Raw genomic sequence first — 20,271 nt, forward strand, 5'->3', positions numbered from 1 at the left:
ACGTGTTCACCAACTCAGACTAAATGTCCTTCACATGCTGTGAGGTGCTAACCACCCTGTAGAGCTGGGGAATTGCTCCCACATTGTATGGTAAAATAAATCCGTCTAGCCCTGAGTATGTATCATCTGCTTAGTCATGGAGTGGAAATGCAGCTACCTCTGGGGTGGAACAGAAAAACCACCCCATGTGAGCTTCCCTGCAATGTTAGCTCTCCAGGCTGGAGCTTTTCATTGCCCTGCTCACAAACCTATTATTAAAAATATTAAGTTATAAGGAGCTGTGTTTGTGTCAAAGGGCGACTGCTTGTACAGGAAAACCTTTGTTAGAATATTTTCCTTCAGTCAAATCTCTTTATTCCTAGAAGTTCTCTGATACAGTTGTTAAACAATGCTGTTTGTAGTAACATCGCAATTCCAGGGAAAAATATATGGCCACTGTATGAAACACCTGGATATATCATATGTTATGAGTTTTGATTATCATTTCAGTCTGTTGTAGACAAGAAGGCCAGCTAGAAGCAAGCAATGTAAATGATCTAGTTTTGGAGCTTAGTTGTTAAAATAATCCCCTGTCCAGTTATCCCTGGGTGATCATTCAAAAAGGAAAAAATAGTCTTAATGAGAATGTGAAATCTAAGAGGAAAGTGAACAGGACCTTGTGTTATTCTCCTGGCATGAATGGAGAGGTTGACATGATTGGCAGGGCTGGGTTTGTAGCTCCAATATGAGAACCACTAACCCCTGGTAAACCTCCTGAGACCCAGCTGATCCTCACCATGTCACACAGGTCAACAGTGTCGGTCTGGAAGCCAGGAAGCTGCAGGATAAGAAAAACTTGAACCATGTCCTGTTAACTAACAAAAGCCTGCTTTGGGGATTTCTCCACAGATGTCCATTTTTGCTACCAAGAAAAAAAAAAAAAAAAAAAAAAGGATATTATCAAGTATGGCTGGGTTTCTGTGGCTGGGGCTCTGAGCCCAGTCAGACCCAGGAACATGAGCATCCTCATGCAGAGTGAATCCAGCCCTGCAGTCTGGGGCTCCCTGTCTGTGCTGCAGCCCATGGGAACCGAAGGCAATCAGTACCTTCCCTAAGTTCTCAGAGCATTGCAGGACTGTTAAGTGCATGTAATTACTCATGCGAGCATGTATTTTCAGGATCAAGGCTTAGCCTTTTAGCTACTGGGCATTCCTCCTCATTCGTATTCTTATTAAAAGCAATGATTTTATTAAAGTAGCATTTTGGCACCTGTTGTACTAGACGTCTACAATTACCTGACCATGGTGCAGTCCTGTATGGGGAAAGACCCTGGTGTGCACCAGCCACCTCCCTGTCCCAGCCCTGCCCAGGAGGCAGGCAGGGCTGTTCTGGCTGGTCCCCAGTATGGCAAAGCAGGGGACCAGTATGCTACCATGCATTTATTTTCAGTATAAGTATTCTAGAGAAAAAAGAAAAAAAAAATCTGAGCCCCAAGCTTTTAATCACAAGTGTAGAGAGTGAAGCTGAGGCACACAGAGTAGATGTTTCCTACAAAACATGAAAATTACACAAAACCTGGCTTCTTTTATTAACTATTTATTTCAGGAAAGGTGGGTTGTACCCTCAGTGTAGCTATTTCTCCCCACTGGCTCTAAGCCTAAATCCAGGGGCAGGCAGCTACAACGCAAATCTCTGCTTTTCATTGCATTCATCTCGCTGCATATTAGAAGAAGCAACTGAAACATTGTGAGCAGGCAGAAGCAGACCCAAAGATGTAGGACAGCTACCAGGACCTGGGAGGACTATCAGAGGTCTCAGGCTGGGCTGAGAACATTAACTCAGCTCACCTAAGCTTTGCTTAAGGTAGCCCCAAACTGTTAATGCCATGCTGTTTTTATGGAAAGGTGACTCTTGCTTGGATATTTCAGAGCAAAGAAGAGATGGAAGGTGGCAGAATTGGGAAAAGTCAGGTAGTTTTCTAATGAAGGAGAGCTGGAGGGTGGAGGTGACTTCTAAATACTTTTAAAGTTGTTCACAGTTGTTGGTGCAGACCAGGGAATCTTACAGTATGCTAAAATGTATAATAATTAGTGGCTGGTGCATTGATTGAACCCAGCTCCTTGCTCCTTGATGCTGTGCATCAGCACAATGGCCTTCCCACATCGTGCAGCCCGACACACATTTTGGTGCCTGCCCTGCTAGTAACTGGACATCCAGCACTTGCTGTGCCCAGAAGGCTGCAGGTTGGGCTTTAGGGGAGAAAAGAAAAATCTCTGGTAACTATTAGTATAAAAATAACCTCCAAAACTTTGTCTTGTTAATATCTGCCTGCACTCTGGCTCTTGCCCGTGTCCAAAACGAATGTGTTTTCTTGACCCTGGGATGTACAACTCACTTCCTGGAACTCATTAGAAAAGTTCAGCAGCTAACTCTAAAATTGGTATAGTTACAGCTTGAAAACAGGAAAATTCTGGCCAAAATGAGTTGGCATTGGCTAAATGATACTGCAAGTCGAGAGAGCAGAATTTGGCCCCGATCAGAAGTGCCGTAGTCCAATCTCAGGGACTACCGAAACACTCATTTCTCAAAGCAGGACTCATTTTCCCCCACATTCCCAGATGTAGCAGCTGGCTTGCAAAATTGTTTGGCATCAGGGCACGTATGCAGCCCGTATACGATCCACACCCAGGTCATTCAGGTTAGAGAAAGCCAGGACTGATTGTCTACTGCCCCCAGCAGCTGCAGGGAAAAATAACATCTGCACCGACAGCTCCGAGCTGGTGGCCGTGCTTCACAAGAACTTCACCAACGTGACCCGTCGCTCAGCTTGAGAGGGATCAGAGAGTAAGAGCCCGCTGTGGAAAATAAATCTGAGTGCAAGGTTTGAGTTTGTAAGCTCACATGTTCACTTTCAAAAGTTTCCCTTCCACTCCTCGGTTTGATACGTGAGCACGGCGGAGTCACCTCGTGCTTCCAGCGGAGATGACTGTGTAGGGAAGGACCTTTGTAGCTTGCCATCAAAGCAGCAGACAGACAGCTGGGGAACATCCACATCTGGGTGTGCTGGTGTTTATTGCATACTGCATTCCATATAAATTCCATATGGAGTCAAAATCATTTTGGACTTGGTACCTCCTCCGAGCCAATAGCTTAATTAGGAGTGTTTTGTTTTGTTGTTTTCTGAAAGGAGAGCTGCAGTCCAAGTGCCTTATTATAGGTTTATACATTGCTGTGCTCTTAATATCAAAGCTTTCATTTGGCTCGAGGCTCACTTCCCCGTGGGGGAAGGGTTGCTGTGCAACTGTTGTGAGTTACACAATATTTCTCCAACAGAAGAGCAAAGAGCGTGAGTTGGAGACTGTTGTGATAATGCACGAGAGGAAGTCAAATGCAAGTCCGTGCGGTAAAGGGAGCCTACGAACAAGATAACACAGAGCCTCATACAGATTGCAGTCTGATGGCCAGTTCCTGTAAAGCAAGAAACGGAAAATCAGATAAAATAGAAACATTCATGAGATGTCCATTTACAGTTACAAAATGGCCACTTTGACGATACAACTGTTGGCGATTGGATTCCAGTGGCCATCGCTTTGGATTAACTGCACACCCACGATTAGCACTGAGAGGTCTGAACTGGTTGTCACACTGCACATAGTCAGAAGAAGACTCTGCCCAGAAATGATGGCAACCCGAGTAAATAAAAATGAAGAGGAAATTAGTATTTTTGTTTTTCAGGCTAAGGATGATAAAGAGAGGTTGTTTGGCTCTGTCTTGGTTATGTAAAGCTAGGAAATAAATTCAACCTGTCCTAGTCTCAGCCCACTACATTGTCCTTCTCTGGGAAGTGAGGGTGACTACCAGGAGAAGGTTCTTGACAGTGGTTTTTAATTAGATGGTACAATAGTTTTTTTCAAAGAAAGTAACAATCCATTTGCAAAGGCTTCTCCTATTAACTCAAAACATTTTCCCCCTTACTAATACATTGAGGCTGACACCAAGTTCCTCCTTGTTTTTGATCTGATGTTACTCATGCTAATTGGGGATACAGTGAATATTGTTAGAAAGGATTATTTGCATGAAATAGTCAAAACAATCAAAATCAAACATTATGAGTGGTGGAAGAAATCTTCCCTTTCTCTCTTACTCCCTGATCACCACTATAGGAATCCTGTACCTGGGCACATCTCTGCCTTTGTTCTGTAGAACAGAAATAGGATCCAAGAAAGTCTTTCAAAATAAGCAAATACCCCCCACCAAAAAAAAAAAAAAAAAAAAAAGCGGTGCTGAGATATTGATTGTGTTCTCATTGAAATGTGCCATGCACACTTTCTGCACCACACATTTACTTACAACCATCTTCACCAGAATGGAAAATCTGACAAGCAATTTTCTGTGGGGACATAAGAATGCAGGATGGAAACATCCAAACTGCGTGGTCTTTAAGGAGCAGTCATGCATTGAACTAAAACTATATCCAATATTGTAGTATCTTGCTGATAGATGACATAAAACAAATTTGTTACTTAGAGAGGCATGTTGATTGGCTTCACACTGGGCATGAATGAAGAGAGACATCTAGACTCTCTTTTATCCAGATGGAATTCCTAAGTCAATCAAATAAACATAATAATAATAAGGTTAATCTGGTCTTTACTCATTCAACAGAGAAAAGCAGAGATGTGGATCTAATTACATAAATATTGTAAAATCAGTTTGCATTTATCTTTTTCCACATCTCCTTGGTACAGTCCTGGTTCAGCATGCTTAACACAGTCCTTTTTGGTCTGAATGATTTAATTCTGTGTCTAAAACCATTCAAGATTTCTTTGAACAAGAAAATCTTGTTTTCTTTGGAACATTTTGAAGTAGACATAATTACAGTGTTGCAAATGTGATGCTCTGCTTAAGGAGCTGTCAGCATTTCCATATTAAACCTCTGTTTTCAGGGGTTAACAGAATTGCCAGAAAAAAAGAAAAAAAAAAAAGAAAAAGAAAAAGAAAAAAGAAAAAGAAAAAGAGAGAGAAGGAAAAAAAAAAAGAAGAGTGAAAAGAGGGGTCCATTTTTGCCTGAAACTTAGTGTTTAGGTTTTTTAGTTCAGGAGGGAGGTTTCAAAATCAAATTGTGCAAAATTAATTTGCACTGTAGGCTTGCAAAACTGTTCATGTCACTTTTTTCATGCTTTTTTTTTTTTTTTTTTTTAGGAAAAAAAACAGCCCACAATAAAGCCCACTTACTTTGCTTGCTTCTACTGTACACTGCTCTTCAAAGTTAATGGCATTTCCATACAATACCCCCAATGTAATATGCCTTAGAGGCAGCATAGATTGAATAAGTGACTTGGAGCCAGGGACTCCCAAGTTTATAATTTAGCCGCTGACTCACTGTGTGGCCTCAGGCAAACCACGTAACTTGTATGTCCTCATCTATGGTATGGTCTCAATTTTCCATTGTGTTGCACAACATGTAAGGAGCTCTGCTCATGTTCAATAGGAGCTTAACCCGATGGTGAGTGGGTTACAGGATGCTTGTGGAGGATTTGAGACTTATGCAGCTCCCACTTGCCAGGTTTTGTCTACTCACTTCAATCTGTAGGAGATATGTCTTCACTGAGCTGATCCAGGTGGGCATTTGGTGGAAGCATCTCCATCTGCAATTTCTGAGTCATGGAGAGCAGACTGTCTCAATGCTGGCACTGAAATAATTTTCTTCAGAACTTGAGCAGAAGATCTGAGAGTTGTTTTGGCTGAATGTGTAGGGTGCTATAAACTGCACCTGCTGGAAACTCAGCAAATGTTGACCATTTCTGTACATCTTCAGCTTTCCTTGGGTCTTCATGCCATGTCCCTTCATGTCTGAAATTTTCCTCTATCATAAAGCCTACTTGCTTCTGCATACAGAGGAGAGCCAAACTCCTGTTTTATCTTCTTGTCACATGGAGGACATGGACAGCTTGTGTAGACAGTAGATGAAGGATAGAAAGACTTTTTCCTGAAGAACAGTAACCCCTAAGAAATAGTTTTTTCAGCATTTAGCCAGAACTGAAAAAGGCCCCTTCACAGTAAGTACTGGCGTGGTGTAGACCTCTATGATTGACACCACGTTTGTGGGATCTTGACAGTAGAGCTATAAAATTAGAAGAGACCATTTTGGTCACCACTTCCAGTTGTTCATATTGCAGGCAAATGCACACTGGTGATAAGTTCAGATGTGTCTGCAGAAAGGTCTCAGGCCACAACATATCCCAGCTTCCAACCCTTATAGCCATCTGCAGACTTGTAATAAAAGACCTAGCATTGCAGCTGGGATGTGTCATGGAAGGAGAACAAGAAAGATTCGATGGGCTGCCAGCGACCTGGGCCAAGAACAGGGCAGACACAGTGAGACTGGACAGATCTAGACGGGCAGCAGCTCACAGACAGCCTTCCCCTCTCCTAAGGGACCTTTGTTCAGCCAGAGACAATCACAAAAAACAATGTGGCTTCAAAAAACGTCCCCTTTCTTCTTCACCCCATGTCTACACAAGCTGCCAATATCTGGTCACTTTTTGACCTCATGGAAACATTTGTCTTTTACAACATCTTGCAGTGTGAGCCCTGCAGATTGACTGCACATTTCGTGAAGATACATGTCTTTGTTTTTCTTCTCTTCTTCTTGAATCTGCCACTTAACAAAGACACTCTAATGTCCTCAGTCTTTTCCATATTGTTCACATAGCAGTGCTCATGTGGTCTCAGTTTCCTACCTGTGGAATGGGAATGACAGCACATAATGTCTTCTAGTATATATAGGATAGGAACATAGGAAAATATAGGAAACATAGGAAATGATCCAGTATTTCCTGACAGTTAACAGAATAGTTCTGTGTATCTGAGAAGATGCCACTAGAACAAAGATTTAGATGAGTGTCCTGCCTTTAAACATTCATTTCCATCCTTATATTTTCCTAAACTAGAAACTGTTAGAAACTTTTTATAAAACATGATGCTTGCAGAAAAAATGTTTGTTGTTAGTGTAAGGAAAAAAAAAAAAAGACGACTTTTTTTGTCTGGTTTGCTTGGGCTGTTTCAACCCTAAGCTGTATTTTCAGAAATTGCTTATTCACCTTGTGCAGGTTATTTTCTTATGGCTTTTATATCTTATCGGTTGGGCTTCCTTGTTGGAGTGAATCTCCATTGTTTCATAACAGATATGGAGCTCTCAGCATGTACACGTAATGCTAAAGTAGATTCATGTCAAACTGGCTTGACCAACAGAAATTTTAATTTGTTTAGACTTGACCTGAACAATATTTGGATCATATGAACTCAAAGTTAAATTCTTTCCATCAGTTTTTCCTAATGGAAAATTGAAACATTTCAGGAAAATTAAGCTTTCCTAAGAGCAGCACTGTTTTTGTACAAAACAATTTGGTATTTAAAAACAAACAAGCAAGCGACAACAGAACAAGGAAACGACAACCACAAAAAACACCAAGATGGGAAGTTTCTGAGTAGCTGTACTTGCCTATTCTCCTGACTTGATATGAATGCCGTGGAGCTATGCTACTAAATCAAAATGCCATTTTGATCCATGGGAAACAATGAAGTTTTAATTGAGTATTACATGAATAAAGATGTTTTTCTTCAGCCAGCTAGTCAATATTAACCAGTCTGCCAGCAAGTCTAACAAGGTGTGAGACAAGTCGCATAAAATTAGGATGCTTTACCAAAATCAGAGTGGGTGATAACCTTAAAAAGTAATACCTACAAGGCAGGAGACTGATAAAAACAAGTCATCCTCCTTTCTGCTGGAAAACATGTTAAATCGACAACGTGCACCAGATTGTATAGTAGTTTATGGGATTTGCAAGGCCTACTTGGTAGAACAGTACAGCTTGAGATCTCTGGACAGAAAAATATTTGAAGGACCTGGGAAGAGCAACCTCAGACATTCAGGAACGGCTCTCCGGATGCCTTGTTGGGGTAGATAAATGGTGATATAGTTTGGTTTTCCAAGTCAAAGGCACAGGCAGGAGGCTGGGGAGGTTTGTAAATTCATTCCTTGTTGGTTTGGAGGAGAAAGACTTTACTCATATTTAATGCATAGATGTAATAGTAAGAAGAGCTGAACATCTATAAAGCTCAGATATTGACTTTCTGAAGTATTAGCTGATTGGTCTCTTAGAGGTGACTACAAGATTTCTGTAGTGCTGAGGTGCTTTCATTTGAAGACTTCTGCAGTGTCACTAGTGCTGAAAAGACTTTTCAAACATGGCATTTTTTTACCTTTTGCCAAAGGCATTTCCGAAGAGGATCCCAAACCTTTCCCTAAAGCCCTTCTTGCCCATAATTAAATTCCAAGCTTCTCTCCTGTAGAGATGGAGACACCAATGTGCCAGTGCTGCCAGCTCTTTGGGTACCAGCTGGCAGATGATGATGGTACTGGAAGAAATGATTTTCCACCACCACTGCTCCATGGTTGTGCCTTTGCATTATGGCTGAATCCAACCGGCCCAATGGCACCAAGGAGCAGAAGCACTGACGGACCAGAGCTTCACTCATGGGTATGGGTGTCACCAAGCCACCTGGCCTGCTCTGAAAAAGAAGACTTTCTCTTTAATAACAGATGGTGGTAGTGAGACATGAAAATTAGGACATATTTTCATTTGATATTGGAATATCATGAGCATCAGTTGTTTTGGGAAGGAGTCCAAAGAATACTTGGAGAGAGTCTAAAACTGCAGATGAATCCACAGGTTTATTTTATTGGGTGATTTCAGTTCTGCCAAATATTTGTAGTGTAAAGAAATCATAAAAATTGCTGGTGGTCCTCGCCTGGCGGGTACTTCTCACATATTTGAGACAGTTGTATGAACTGTGACAAGAATGTTTGATCTATTAGCTTAAAAACAAATTAGAGTCTTCAAGAGAAATAAATGAAGTATAGATGGTAGAAATACATTTCTCTTATCTTAGGGAGACCAGGAATTTTTGCCCCCAGGCTTTATTTGCATTTAATTATCGCAGCTTGGATTTCCTCTACTGCGTGCATGGAGGTTTAGTCTGCCTCATTCCATCCTCTGTTCTGAAATAACATTAGTACCTGTTAATGATTATCATTGTCAATTATGTATTCTGGTTACATGCACATTATAAGAAATATCAGTTTGTTTTAATAAATCTTCAAAAGGCAGCCTAAACCTGTGCCTTATCTTCTTTCTGCTTTGTAATTTATTTATTTTTATGGTTATGATATATGAAAGACACTGCTTGCTCCCAGGGACTGTGAACGGGTATCTACTCAGCACTTTGATACCAAGTTGACAGGCAGAAAGGGTTTTACTTAACATAGTTTTCCAAATGAACTGAGATGGTCATGTATCTCAAAGATACATAGAGAAAGAAGTGAGGAATACAGGTCCCAAAGTCCCAAACACTCAGTTATATGCATACAAGAAAACCTAGATGCACGGTGAACCCTTAGATGGTTTAGTGTGAAGCGTACGAAGTTGCTGAGTATCTGATGCTCACAGTATAGCAATTCTTCTTCTTTTTTTTTTTTTAGATTATTATTTGCTGGGATAATAATTTCACTGTAATCCTGAGCTGGCAAAAGACTGATTGCCTAACTTCTCATTGGCTTGTAAGGAACAAGAGTAGTCCCATATAAAAAACAAATCTGCATTTTTAAAGAGAATTTTGTTCTGAGGAGTTGTGCAAACTTGATGTTTATGCCATTTGCCCATGCAAATTTTCAGGATTATTTTCATTCGCTGGACAGGCACTGAAATGTCCACTCCACAAGGAACACTTTAACCAAGCATTCTTTATGTGGTCTTCAATTAATAAACAGGAATATGCCTTTCTAACCCTGTGGGTAATGATTTTTCTGTTTGCTGCTACTGTATGTAACCTAAATGAATGGGGTATTTATATACTGTCCTTTCATCTGGGATATCAAAGCACTTTATAAATATGGGCCAATTGGTCTGATGTGCAACCACCGAATTGTGGCCTTCTCGGAGGTGGCATGCGGTTGACATTTTGGCTGGCAAAGCACATTTGAAAATCAGGAACTGTTGGTTTTCTCAGTTGGGCTATGTTTGGAGGTAGGGTGAGACTATACCTGCCCAACACCGGGAAGCAACACCACTGCCTACTTTCCAGCTAGGTGAAGTATGGGCTTTGGCTAAGAGCATAACCAAGGCATCTTCCATTACTGTATCACTAATTTTAATCCAGCCTGAGACAGTGGGTGTCAAAAATTATTACCATATGGTAAGCTGGTAAATTGCCACAAGAAAATGAGCTTGGTGGTCCCAGATTAGTTTCATATGGACAGGTGTCTACACCACAAAACCACCGTCATAACTGCTGTAGCTGCTGGGTTTCAGAAGGGAGGTCCAGGACTGAGCAGGCATTGGTAACGCACGTGGTGCTTCTAGAGGTGGGGTCTTGAGGGCAGAGAGATGAAGTTGTTTGCATCTGTTGAGGTGTTTCTTGGCATGTGTGTCCACTTCAGTTTCCTGAGCTGTCAGCTAGCTTGTAAGGTGCTCTCTCTCATTATTGTGGAAAGTGCTTTCTCCTACCTTCACAGAGAAGCCCTATGCCTCCCCTGCTCTCTACCCTGTTAAACGACGGTCACAAAAAATTCAATGGGAAGTGTGTATCAAAGGTATTAAGTTCAGACCACACAAGTGGTCTTTAACTTCTTTAGTATGTCTTGGAAAAGCCTCCAGGAACACAGGGTTGGAAGAACCTTCTGGGTCACTGATCCCAACCTCCTGCTATTGTAGGCTTTCACTTTGCATAATCCTTTGGAAAAGCTGACTGATCTTCAAAAACGTGCACAATCACAGGAGACCTCATAACGTCTCCATACAAAAAAGGTGGCAAATCTGTTTTGCACTTCTTTAACATGTTTCATTCAAAAATTGTAAAGAGTTTTGCAAACATGGAGTTAAGAATTGCCGTACCAGCAGGAAGGAAGAATTACCCTTAGATAGGGACAATTTGGATGACAGAAAAATCATGAGGCAGATAGCAACCCCATTCAGACAAAGCTCTCAGTGACCTGAGGGTTCTAGTTCCAGTACAGATATCCAAGTCTATACAGCCAAACCGATGAGACAGGCAGGAATTAAAATTGGAGTTACTGACTCCCCTTTTTACCTACCTTTTAACACACTTTCTGGATACTGGTGCTAAGACTACAGGTCCATCTTTGTTCAACGTATCTCACAGGGATTTCTTAAAACTTGTTACTTCAGGGGCTGATACCACTCCTACTGCACAGTCCTTATCTCTTGTGCACATGCTATATTGGCAAAAGTTAGTGACTCTGTGCTTGTGAACTTGTCTGCGAAGCATATGGAAGTAGCCATGCCTGGGAGGAAGAGAAATCCTGGATAACGAGGTGCAGAGGCCAGATGTTGATGCACTGAGGATGATCATCCCCAAAGCTGTGCAACGCTTGGAGTAAGCAACTGGGATGTTTGAATGATTTTATTTGCTTCTATGGAGAAAGAAAGTAAGAAAAAAAATGTCTGAGTATGTTTTCTCAGGCTATGGTTCTTAGAATTGCTCATTTCATACAGTATCTCTGCAGCACATGTATAAAGAAAACTGTGAATTCAACCAAAATTCACATGCTTTCTCAGCTTTTCAGGATAATCTGGACTTTAGTGGAACAGCTGCTTGGCAAATAGGTGGTAAGGCTTTCTAGTTTTCTGACAGTGGCTCTCCTCACAGTGCACCAGGAAGACTGGGGATGAAAAGAACCGACCTGCAGAGAGAGTACAAGCGCTCATAATGGTCTTTCTAGGCTCTGCGTGGGTACAGGACATTGCACTGGACTTTTGGCTTCCCCAGGCAGGCCTGGCTGTACATTGGTGTTCCAAAGAGCATTGCCTGTTAATGTTCCCTTGGCCAGCAGGAGGGGAACTGCAACCCCTGCCCCTGCTGTGCCTGGCACACCAACACGCTTCCGTGCCATCGTACTTCTCTAAGATCAAGTGCATTTTCTTTGTGGTGCTCCCCAGCCACTTCTGCTACAAAAATACTTTTCCTTACTGAAATATGGTATGTCAGCTAAGAAATCCATATGAACCAGGATGTTTCCTACAACAGTTCGCATCTCACCTTTAGCTCAACATGCTGTGCAGAGAATACTCCCACAGGCTGAGAAAGGGAGCTGTGCTACATGGTGCGCTTAGCAGAACTGGCAGATCTTACACCAAAACTCTAGGTTTCACAGGCATCTGCCATGACTTGGTTACGTATTTTTAAATCACTTTAGTCAGTTTCCTCTTTAAGACTTTTGTTTGCTTCTTTTTTTTTTTTTCCTTTCTTTTTCCTTTTTTTTTTCTGTGACAAAAAAAACCCTTTTCTCATCAGAGTTACCTCATTCAGACATAGACACGGAGCTTAAGTGTTTTTCATTTAGGTCAAGTTAGGGTTGCTTGAACTGGGGATGTGTGCTCATTAGGGGGGCATAAGATGCTGAGGTCTATCTCTGTTCTGGAAAGCTCAACTTCATGCAGCATTCTTTTTTTTTTTTTTTAAGTGAAGTTTCCAAAATCCTGTAGACTCACAGATATGTTTTTAAACACTACTGAATTTGGGCCTTGGAGAGCAAGGATAAATTCCAAATTTGGGGTTGTCTCTTGACCAAAATTTTGAACGTCCTGAAGATTGCAGTGTTTGGATTTCATTATAAATGACAAAATTCAGGATAATGACAATGTTGGTGTGCACGTCTTGGCTGACTCACAGCAATGCTCCGCATTTGGATTTTTGATTGAGCCCCATCTCTAATTATAATGCCACAAGGGCTGGCTGAGAGCAGTGCCTCTATTTGACATCGTATGCAATGTGTTGGACTGTGCATTTTATTCCAAACCTCTGCTGCTATTACATTGAAAGTATTAGCTGTAGTGTGAGCTATCTGGGGATTATTTGGGCTTTTGGTAATCGTTTCTGAAGGTGTATCCACTTTCATGATGCCCAGAGAGGTTGAGCAACATTTTTTTCTCAAAAGGGGCTCTTTGTCTCTTTTGTCATGACATGCCCATGTCACCAGTATAATTGACACCTACAGAACAGATGTATAGACAGATGCAGGGTTTTTCTTTCTTTTTGTTTGGAAGCCTTACTGTCTACCTTCTAAGCTGGGATCAAGCATGACTTTGCTTGTTGACTCATGTATGGACTTCAGCAGCTGCCCCTTGGCTCTTCCACATCGCTGCTTCACCAGTCCAGGTCTCCTTGTGTTCCTGGTTGCGTTCAGGCTCCTTCTGACTTTGGTCTCTTGATATTCCTGACCTAGCACAGACTACCCAGCTGAATGTGTTCCTGACTTCCTTGTTAACAACAAAATGCTCTCTTTTTACAGCTCAGTTTCTTTCCATAAAGTTAATCAAGCAGCCCTCCTTTTACAGGGCAGCTGACCCTTTGGTCTTTCCTCCTTCTGGCATGCTTAAAGTTCCCAAAGCTGCCAGAATCCCCCTCTCTCCCTTTTTTAAGGCAGTCTCACGAGTAAAAAAGCAGCTCCCAGAGGAATGAGAAGTTTCTTGGCATATAGAGGAACCACCCCCAACAGTGTGCTTGCATTGTGCCCTTAAAAAGCTTCCTCTTTCCATTAAAATACATCATTGGAGACATTGGTGTATTTCTACTAGAGATGAGTCCAAACCATGAGGCTGGATCCAAACATAGTCAAAGTATGAGGTTACTTGGGAGTCGGAGCTCAATGTATGCTTTTTGGCTTGAGCTGGTCTCCTGTTTGCGCAGTGCAACTCAAAGAGCATCACAGCGCTGTTGGGAAAGCTACTGACACAACTAAGAAACCGAGTGGTAAAGGCTTGTCATCAAAATCAACAAACCTGAAGGCAAACTGGAACCTGGTGTCATGAGTAATTGTGACCCCCTGCCCAGCCACATAGAGCAAACTTTCTCCTTTCAATATTCACCAGGTTTTATGAACAAAAACAAACAAACAAACAAAAATATCAGTTGCAGATGAAGGAGGGCAAGATCTCCCTGCATTCATCTTACTGGAAAAAAAGAAAAATCTTCTTTGGACTTAGTCTGCCTGCGTCTTTGCTGTGTACTGAGCTGCGAACGGTGGCTTTTCATTTCTTTAATTGACAAACACCATCCCCTAAACATTTCCAGGCACAGTCATTTTCTTTTCTCAGGTTTACTCAGTGGTTCTTACTGAGGTTTGCATTTTTCCATGCATATGCTGAGAATATACGTGCCCCTACAATCTCATCTCTTGTGCTATGAGAAGTTTTGATAATGTAATTCATAAACAACTTCATTTTCTGGGTCTTTCTCTTTTTTTGCAGCTATCCTGTCTTTGGCTACTTGCTCCTCCCTTTGCAGCAAACTGCCCTATTTACTAAATACCGCAGAGCTTGCTGAGCTGTAGCATTTCATTCCATTTGTCTCTCTTCTTAAGGGGCTGATCTGTCTTAAAGAGATTTTTCTCTTTTAAAAATAATTTTGCTGTGGTTTTACAGTCAGCATGGTTTCCCCCTTACTCCCCCCCCCCCCCAAAAAAAAAAAAAGAAAACAAAAAAAAAGCAAACAATGCAAAACAAAACAAAACCAAAAACCCTGCAGGGCTATTTCTTCTCCTTCTCCCAAGATTATGTTGGTGTAACGACATTGACGCCAATGAAATTATTCCTTTTTCACCCTGATATATAAGAGACAGAGCTCTGTAGGATGGGACATACTCAACCCCTTCTCAAAAGTATGGCCGGGGACTGGGCCAGAAGGGAATCTCCATCTATCAAAGGGATCTCAAAGTGCTTTTTCATCTTCAATCTCTCAAACAGAGAATACAACCATCTGCCAGCAGGATGCAACTACCCCCAGGCTGAAATCAAGCAATGCATTTAACGTGGAGAAGAAGGCAAAAGGAGCACAACAGAGCCCTTTAGGAATGTAAGCAAGGAGTACAGTGTCCAGTTGAAATTAGTGTTACTATTTGCCTCGTGGAAACGCTTGGGAAGCCCAGCCAAATTCAGGGCTCCAGTCTAGAAGAGCACCCGCAGTGAGGGCAGTCTCTGTTCCAGGGCGCTTGCAGTCCCAGTGACAAATAGCAATCAGACCGCGGGCCAGCACGAAGTTGAGCCAGGCAGAACTAAAATATCCCTGTTGGAGCGCGGTCCCATGAGACCAGTGTTATGTCTTACCAGAAACAAAGAGAAGAGCACATTTCCAGTCTCAAAGACTTCTCTGTCCCATTAAGGAAAACTCCAGACTACAATTAGAAAAAAAAAAAAAAAAAAAGGCAAGAAAAAGAGACACAGCCACAGCGTGCCAGTTTGTGTCCAAAATGCAGCTTAAAAAAAAAAAAAGGGCATGCTCCCAGGAGAAGGCTGCTAGCAGCCTCTCGGGCTCGTGGCTCTTGTTACCTTGCTCGGAAGGGTGGGAATGTGTCCCCAGAGGGAGACTATCCCTGCCCCAAGCTCAGGGCCCCTATGTAAATATTGACTCAGAGCAAGGAGCGGCTGAATCATTCCTTCCTGCCCCGCCGAGGTGTCTCCCTCCACCCAGCGGGTGTCCAAGCCCACCCTGCGCAGCCCAAAATATCAGATGGGAGTTGGCACTGGTGGTATTCAAGGGACGCGGACTCCGACGGAGAGACAGGAGTTCCTCTGTGTAGGGCTGACGTGTTTGTTTGCTCTCCGAGTGGGTGAATGTCTTCTCCAGATGGTTATTCAGGGGGACATGCAGTAGGAATGGTGGGCAGGCAAAGGGTCGAGGGACTGGGGAGCTCCTAGCACTGTTCTTCCACCCTCATCACGTGCTTCACACCCTGTTTTTTGACTGCTGGTACACAGCTGATAAAGGCATTCTGCCACCATCAATAGCAAAGGAAGGGCCTGGGTTCATGAAAACTATGCCCTAAGGTATATTAAAACGGCAGTGGATTTGTGAGAAAGGGTAGGGAGAAGATCCAGTCTCAGTTGTCCAACTATTGGCAGCTCAGGATTCAACCATAACGCGTCATGATTGTGGATCATATCCGCAAATCTGTTCAGGTCATAATCTAAGGGTAATAAAGCAAAGCACGGGGAAGGCTCAGGATCAAGTTATTGTGACCACTGGCTGAAGCTGTGAGCAGGTGTCACGTACATTTGGGTGGCTACTGGCTTGTGTAATCGAACAGGACATCGGGGAAGGCTAAGGCTGTAGTCGCAGAACAGGTCTGGGTTTCATTTCAAGTCTGCTGCAGATTTCCTAACTAGGTTCCAGCCTGTAACACAGAAATGACACCTTCCTCCTTCACTGAGCTGCACAAGGCTCAATGTTGGAAGGTTTCAAAACTGATTGAAGATCTCAGAGAAAAAAGAACAAAAAGTAAGAACAAAAAACATATGCCATGGACCTCTTTATATATATGGGAAGCACTGTATTTATATATTTCAAAACTGGGCACTGGGTTACATTTTCATTCCCCAGTACAAAGGCAAATACATTCCAAACAAAGCAATGTTGTTTCAACAAAGCAAGGGTTGAAATCTCTCCAGGGCTTCATTCTGTCTCATTTAGATCGGGCATAAGATCTTAAAGCAGAGTTTAGTGGTCGGCCGATCATGTTCCTCTGGGAAATGACAGAGTGGTAATTCAAAAAGGGTAGTGAAGTACAGCATTGTCTTGGTCTGCAGGACTGTTCTTCAATAAAACCAGAGGCTCACCCGGCTTACAGGAGAACATTTTGTTCCAAAGGAGCTGTGGCTCTTCATTAAACAAAAGAATTCACCTCCGGCTAGACTTGGGTGTAAAATGAAAATGTTCTTGGAGACAAAATGTCTTTGTGAAGACAGCATTTCCATGATTCCTGCCACGATTCCCTGGGCATATCTAGCAGCTGAAATGAAAGTTAGGACAAAAGGTATATCTTCGGGGCACCATCTTGCTTTGGACATGTGTTAAAAATTTCATTCAGACTTGGGAGGGGGTTTCAGTTCAGGCCAGGAGCCCTGAGGAGGGAAATAAGCACCCTGTGTCCTGTCTGGCCATGGGCTGGCACTCACCCACTCTGCACTGAGGACCCAGATTAGATCACGAGTAAGACTAATCTTTCAGGACTTTCCCGAAAGCCTTTCCTTGGAGTAAACAAGTTCTCCCACATCTGACAGAAGAGATTGGGAAAGAATCCCAGGGTATCTAAATACAAAGAGTTGTGAGATATGCCTCCTCCCCTCCGACTCTCCCAATGCACTCGGGTAAGTTCAGAAAAAGATGCAGTAGGGTCATTCTGGGAGATAACTCATGTCCAGACTGGCATAATTCAGGTGTTCAGATATGGCTGTCTCCCATCCAGATGAACTCTGTAGGAAAGATACAGCCCATGCAGTTCTTCATTGTATGAACACTCGAAAAAACACCTCAGGCTGTGCAGTTTCAGGGGATTTTTTTACAACATTATTTTCCTAAAAATGGCACCATCCCTCTGGGGATGAAGCATACTGGGAAATATATGAAAATTTAATGGATTCTGCAAGTTAGTTCCTACTTTTCTCATATATTTAAGTCAAGATCATTCCCTTACCATTTTCACATCTAGGGGCTCTTTTCTGTACAGCCAAAGTGTCCACCTTCAGCTTGACAAGGAGGTTTTGGCCTGCAGAGTCTTAGGCAGCACAACAGCCAAACTGTTCTTGTAGACATGCTCTTCTCTGCTGTGCCTAATCATAGCCTCCTGCAAAACCTCTCCCTTTCACTGAAAAATTGATGATAAATGAAAGCCAACTGCCTTGGTTCCACTAAAGGTTGGAGAAGAGACTTCCCACACTCTTTTTCATTGTCTTTTGCATTTAAGTACTGTTTCAAGAGCTTGAGAAAAGGTACAAGACGAGGACTGCTAGACTATCATCAGTCTTCTATGATATAAAATTCTTATATGGACTATCAGGCTTAGCAGAAGCCTTGTGCTAGGGCAGTCAGAAAGCCAGCGAAAGACATAGTCACCGTACTTCAGAGGAAAATGCTGCCGTTACAAGTCTTTGAGAAGGACAATCTCACCTGCAGCATAACATGACACAGGTTAGGGGGAACCCAGTCTGGACGTAGTATATTTAATTAACCAGCCCAAGAAGAGCCATGCAGCATAGGCAACAGAGGCCTGTCCACTGCTGGTTGAAAAATGTCCTTGCTGGACTCTCCATAAGAACCTGAAATCTTATTGACTCATGTGTACTGAATTTCCAGACCTGACTCACTGGCTACAAAAAACCATAGGATTGCATGGGGTGTCTCATACTTTTCCTGGAAAAAAAAAAAAGTAGATGAATATAACTACATTTGGTTAATAAATATTTGAATTTGCTTTGAAAGCTTCAGAGCATATATGTAAAGAAATTAAACAAATCTCAATCAGCAAAGAAAAGAAAAAATGTATGGACTTTCAGGGTTTGTTTCTATAATGTTCCTGGTTACCTCAGACTTTCAGTTAAAGGTAAAAGAGACATCTCCTATCTCTCTCTCTCTCTCTTTTTTTTTTTTTAATCTCTTAATGCCTGCTGCATTTCATCTGATTGATAAGTTTATACTAGGGCCACGTGTAGCAGGAAGTGGTATTGAGAAAGGTGTGAAGAGTACCACCAAGCAAGTGGTTTTGGAGAATGTGTTATCTGGCTCATTAGTATCAAAAACTCTGCTGTGTAAATGGAAATACTTCATCACATAATGTAAAACTAACCTGGGAAACTAATTGCTGTAGCAGTTGAAACCAAAACCTCTCCAAAGAAACGCAGAAGGGAAGGGAAGGGAAGGGAAGGGAAGGGAAGGGAAGGGAAGGGAAGGGAAGGGAAGGGAAGGGAAGGGAAGGGAAGGGAAGAAGAAGAAGGAAGAAGAAGAAGAAGAAGAAGAAGAAGAAGAAGAAAAGAAAAAGAAGAAAAAGAAGAAGAAAAAGAAAAAGAAAAAGAAGAAAGAAAAAAAAGAAAAAAGAAAAAGAAAAAAAAAGAAAAAGAAAAAGAAAAAAGAAAAAGAAAAAGAAAAAGAAAAAGAAGAAAAAGAAAAAGAAAAAGAAAAAGAAAAAGAAGAAAAAGAAAAAGAAAAAGAAAAAGAAAAAGAAAAAGAAAAAGAAAAAGAAAAAGAAAAAGAAAAAGAAAAAGAAAAAGAAAAAGAAAAAGAAGAAAAAGAAAAAGAAAAAAAAGAAAAAAAAGAAAAAAGAAAAAGAAAAAGAAAAAAAAAGAAAAAGAAAAAGAAAAAAGAAAAAGAAAAAAAAGAAAAAAAAGAAAAAAGAAAAAGAAAAAGAAAAAGAAAAAGAAAAAGAAAAAGAAAAAGAAAAAGAAAAAGAAAAAGAAAAGAAAAAGAAAAAAAAGAAAAAAAGAAAAAGAAAAAGAAAAAGAAAAAGAAAAAGAAAAAGAAAAAAAGAAAAAGAAGAAAAAGAAGAAAAAGAAAAAAAGAAAAAAGAAAAAGAAAAAGAAAAAGAAAAAAAGAAAAAAAGAAGAAAAAGAAGAAAAAGAAAAAGAAAAAGAAAAAGAAAAAGAAAAAGAAAAAGAAAAAGAAAAAGAAAAAGAAAAAGAAAAGAAAAAGAAAAAGAAAAAGAAAAAGAAAAAGAAAAAGAAAAGAAAAAGAAAAAGAAAAAGAAAAGGAAAAAGAAAAAGAAAAAGAAAAAGAAAAAGAAAAAGAAAAAGAAAAAGAAAAAGAAAAAGAAAAAGAAAAAGAAAAAGAAAAAGAAAAAGAAAAAAAAGAAAAAGAAAAAGAAAAAGAAAAAGAAAAAGAAAGAAGAAAAGAGAAAAAGGGAAAAGGGAAGAAAGAGAAAGAAAGGATAAAATGAAAAAAGGAAAGAAATGGGCAGTTTACAGTGTTAATAAGAACATAATAAAGGCATTTGAAAACACAATAGTACTTATTAAGGAAAGAAAACAGGACTCGGAAGAATTAAACGTGATGGAAGGGCTATCTGCTTGAAGATAGGAAAAGCCTTTTGGGTTTCTCTGTGGTGTAGCTAATGGACAGATCCAAAAAGGTAAGAGTACCCACTCTAATTCCAGTTGCAATTCATGCATTTGTAGTCCACTTCATTGATCTTAAATCAAATTTGTTGGTTTGCCTTGTACAAAAGGTGACCCTAGACAGTGTAAACATCTCTTTGGGGCCAAAAAATCTGAATCATTATTGGAACATCAGGGCAATTTCCTACAGCAGACCATGGCATTACTGCTAATGAAGAACTGAGAGCAGCTTCCTTGGAGGCAGCAGTTGCTGGCCATTCACTGAGGCTAAACACAAGAGCAGAGGGACTTCTGGTCTGATCAGCTACAATGCTTTCCTCTCTTTGCTTTT

At 41.1% G+C, this 20,271-nt stretch overlaps 1 protein-coding gene across 3 annotated transcripts in view; it reads left to right on the forward strand.

The window, feature by feature from the left end:
• Nucleotides 1-20,271, forward strand: part of RUNX2 (RUNX family transcription factor 2) — a 220,173-nt gene that overhangs the window by 190,474 nt on the left and 9,428 nt on the right. The window contains exon 8 of one of the 3 annotated variants that reach the window (XM_035560155.2): nucleotides 14,805-15,198. The exons of the other annotated variants lie outside the window; for them this stretch is intronic. Within the exon in view, the coding sequence (XP_035416048.1) occupies nucleotides 14,805-14,917 (113 nt within the window). The 3' untranslated portion in view covers nucleotides 14,918-15,198. Of the gene's footprint in view, nucleotides 1-14,804; nucleotides 15,199-20,271 lie in introns of those variants that run through there. 3 annotated transcript variants of the gene reach the window in all.

Source organism: Cygnus atratus, chromosome 3, assembly GCF_013377495.2.
Source record: "Cygnus atratus isolate AKBS03 ecotype Queensland, Australia chromosome 3, CAtr_DNAZoo_HiC_assembly, whole genome shotgun sequence".
NCBI classification, from domain to species: Eukaryota; Metazoa; Chordata; class Aves; order Anseriformes; family Anatidae; genus Cygnus; species Cygnus atratus.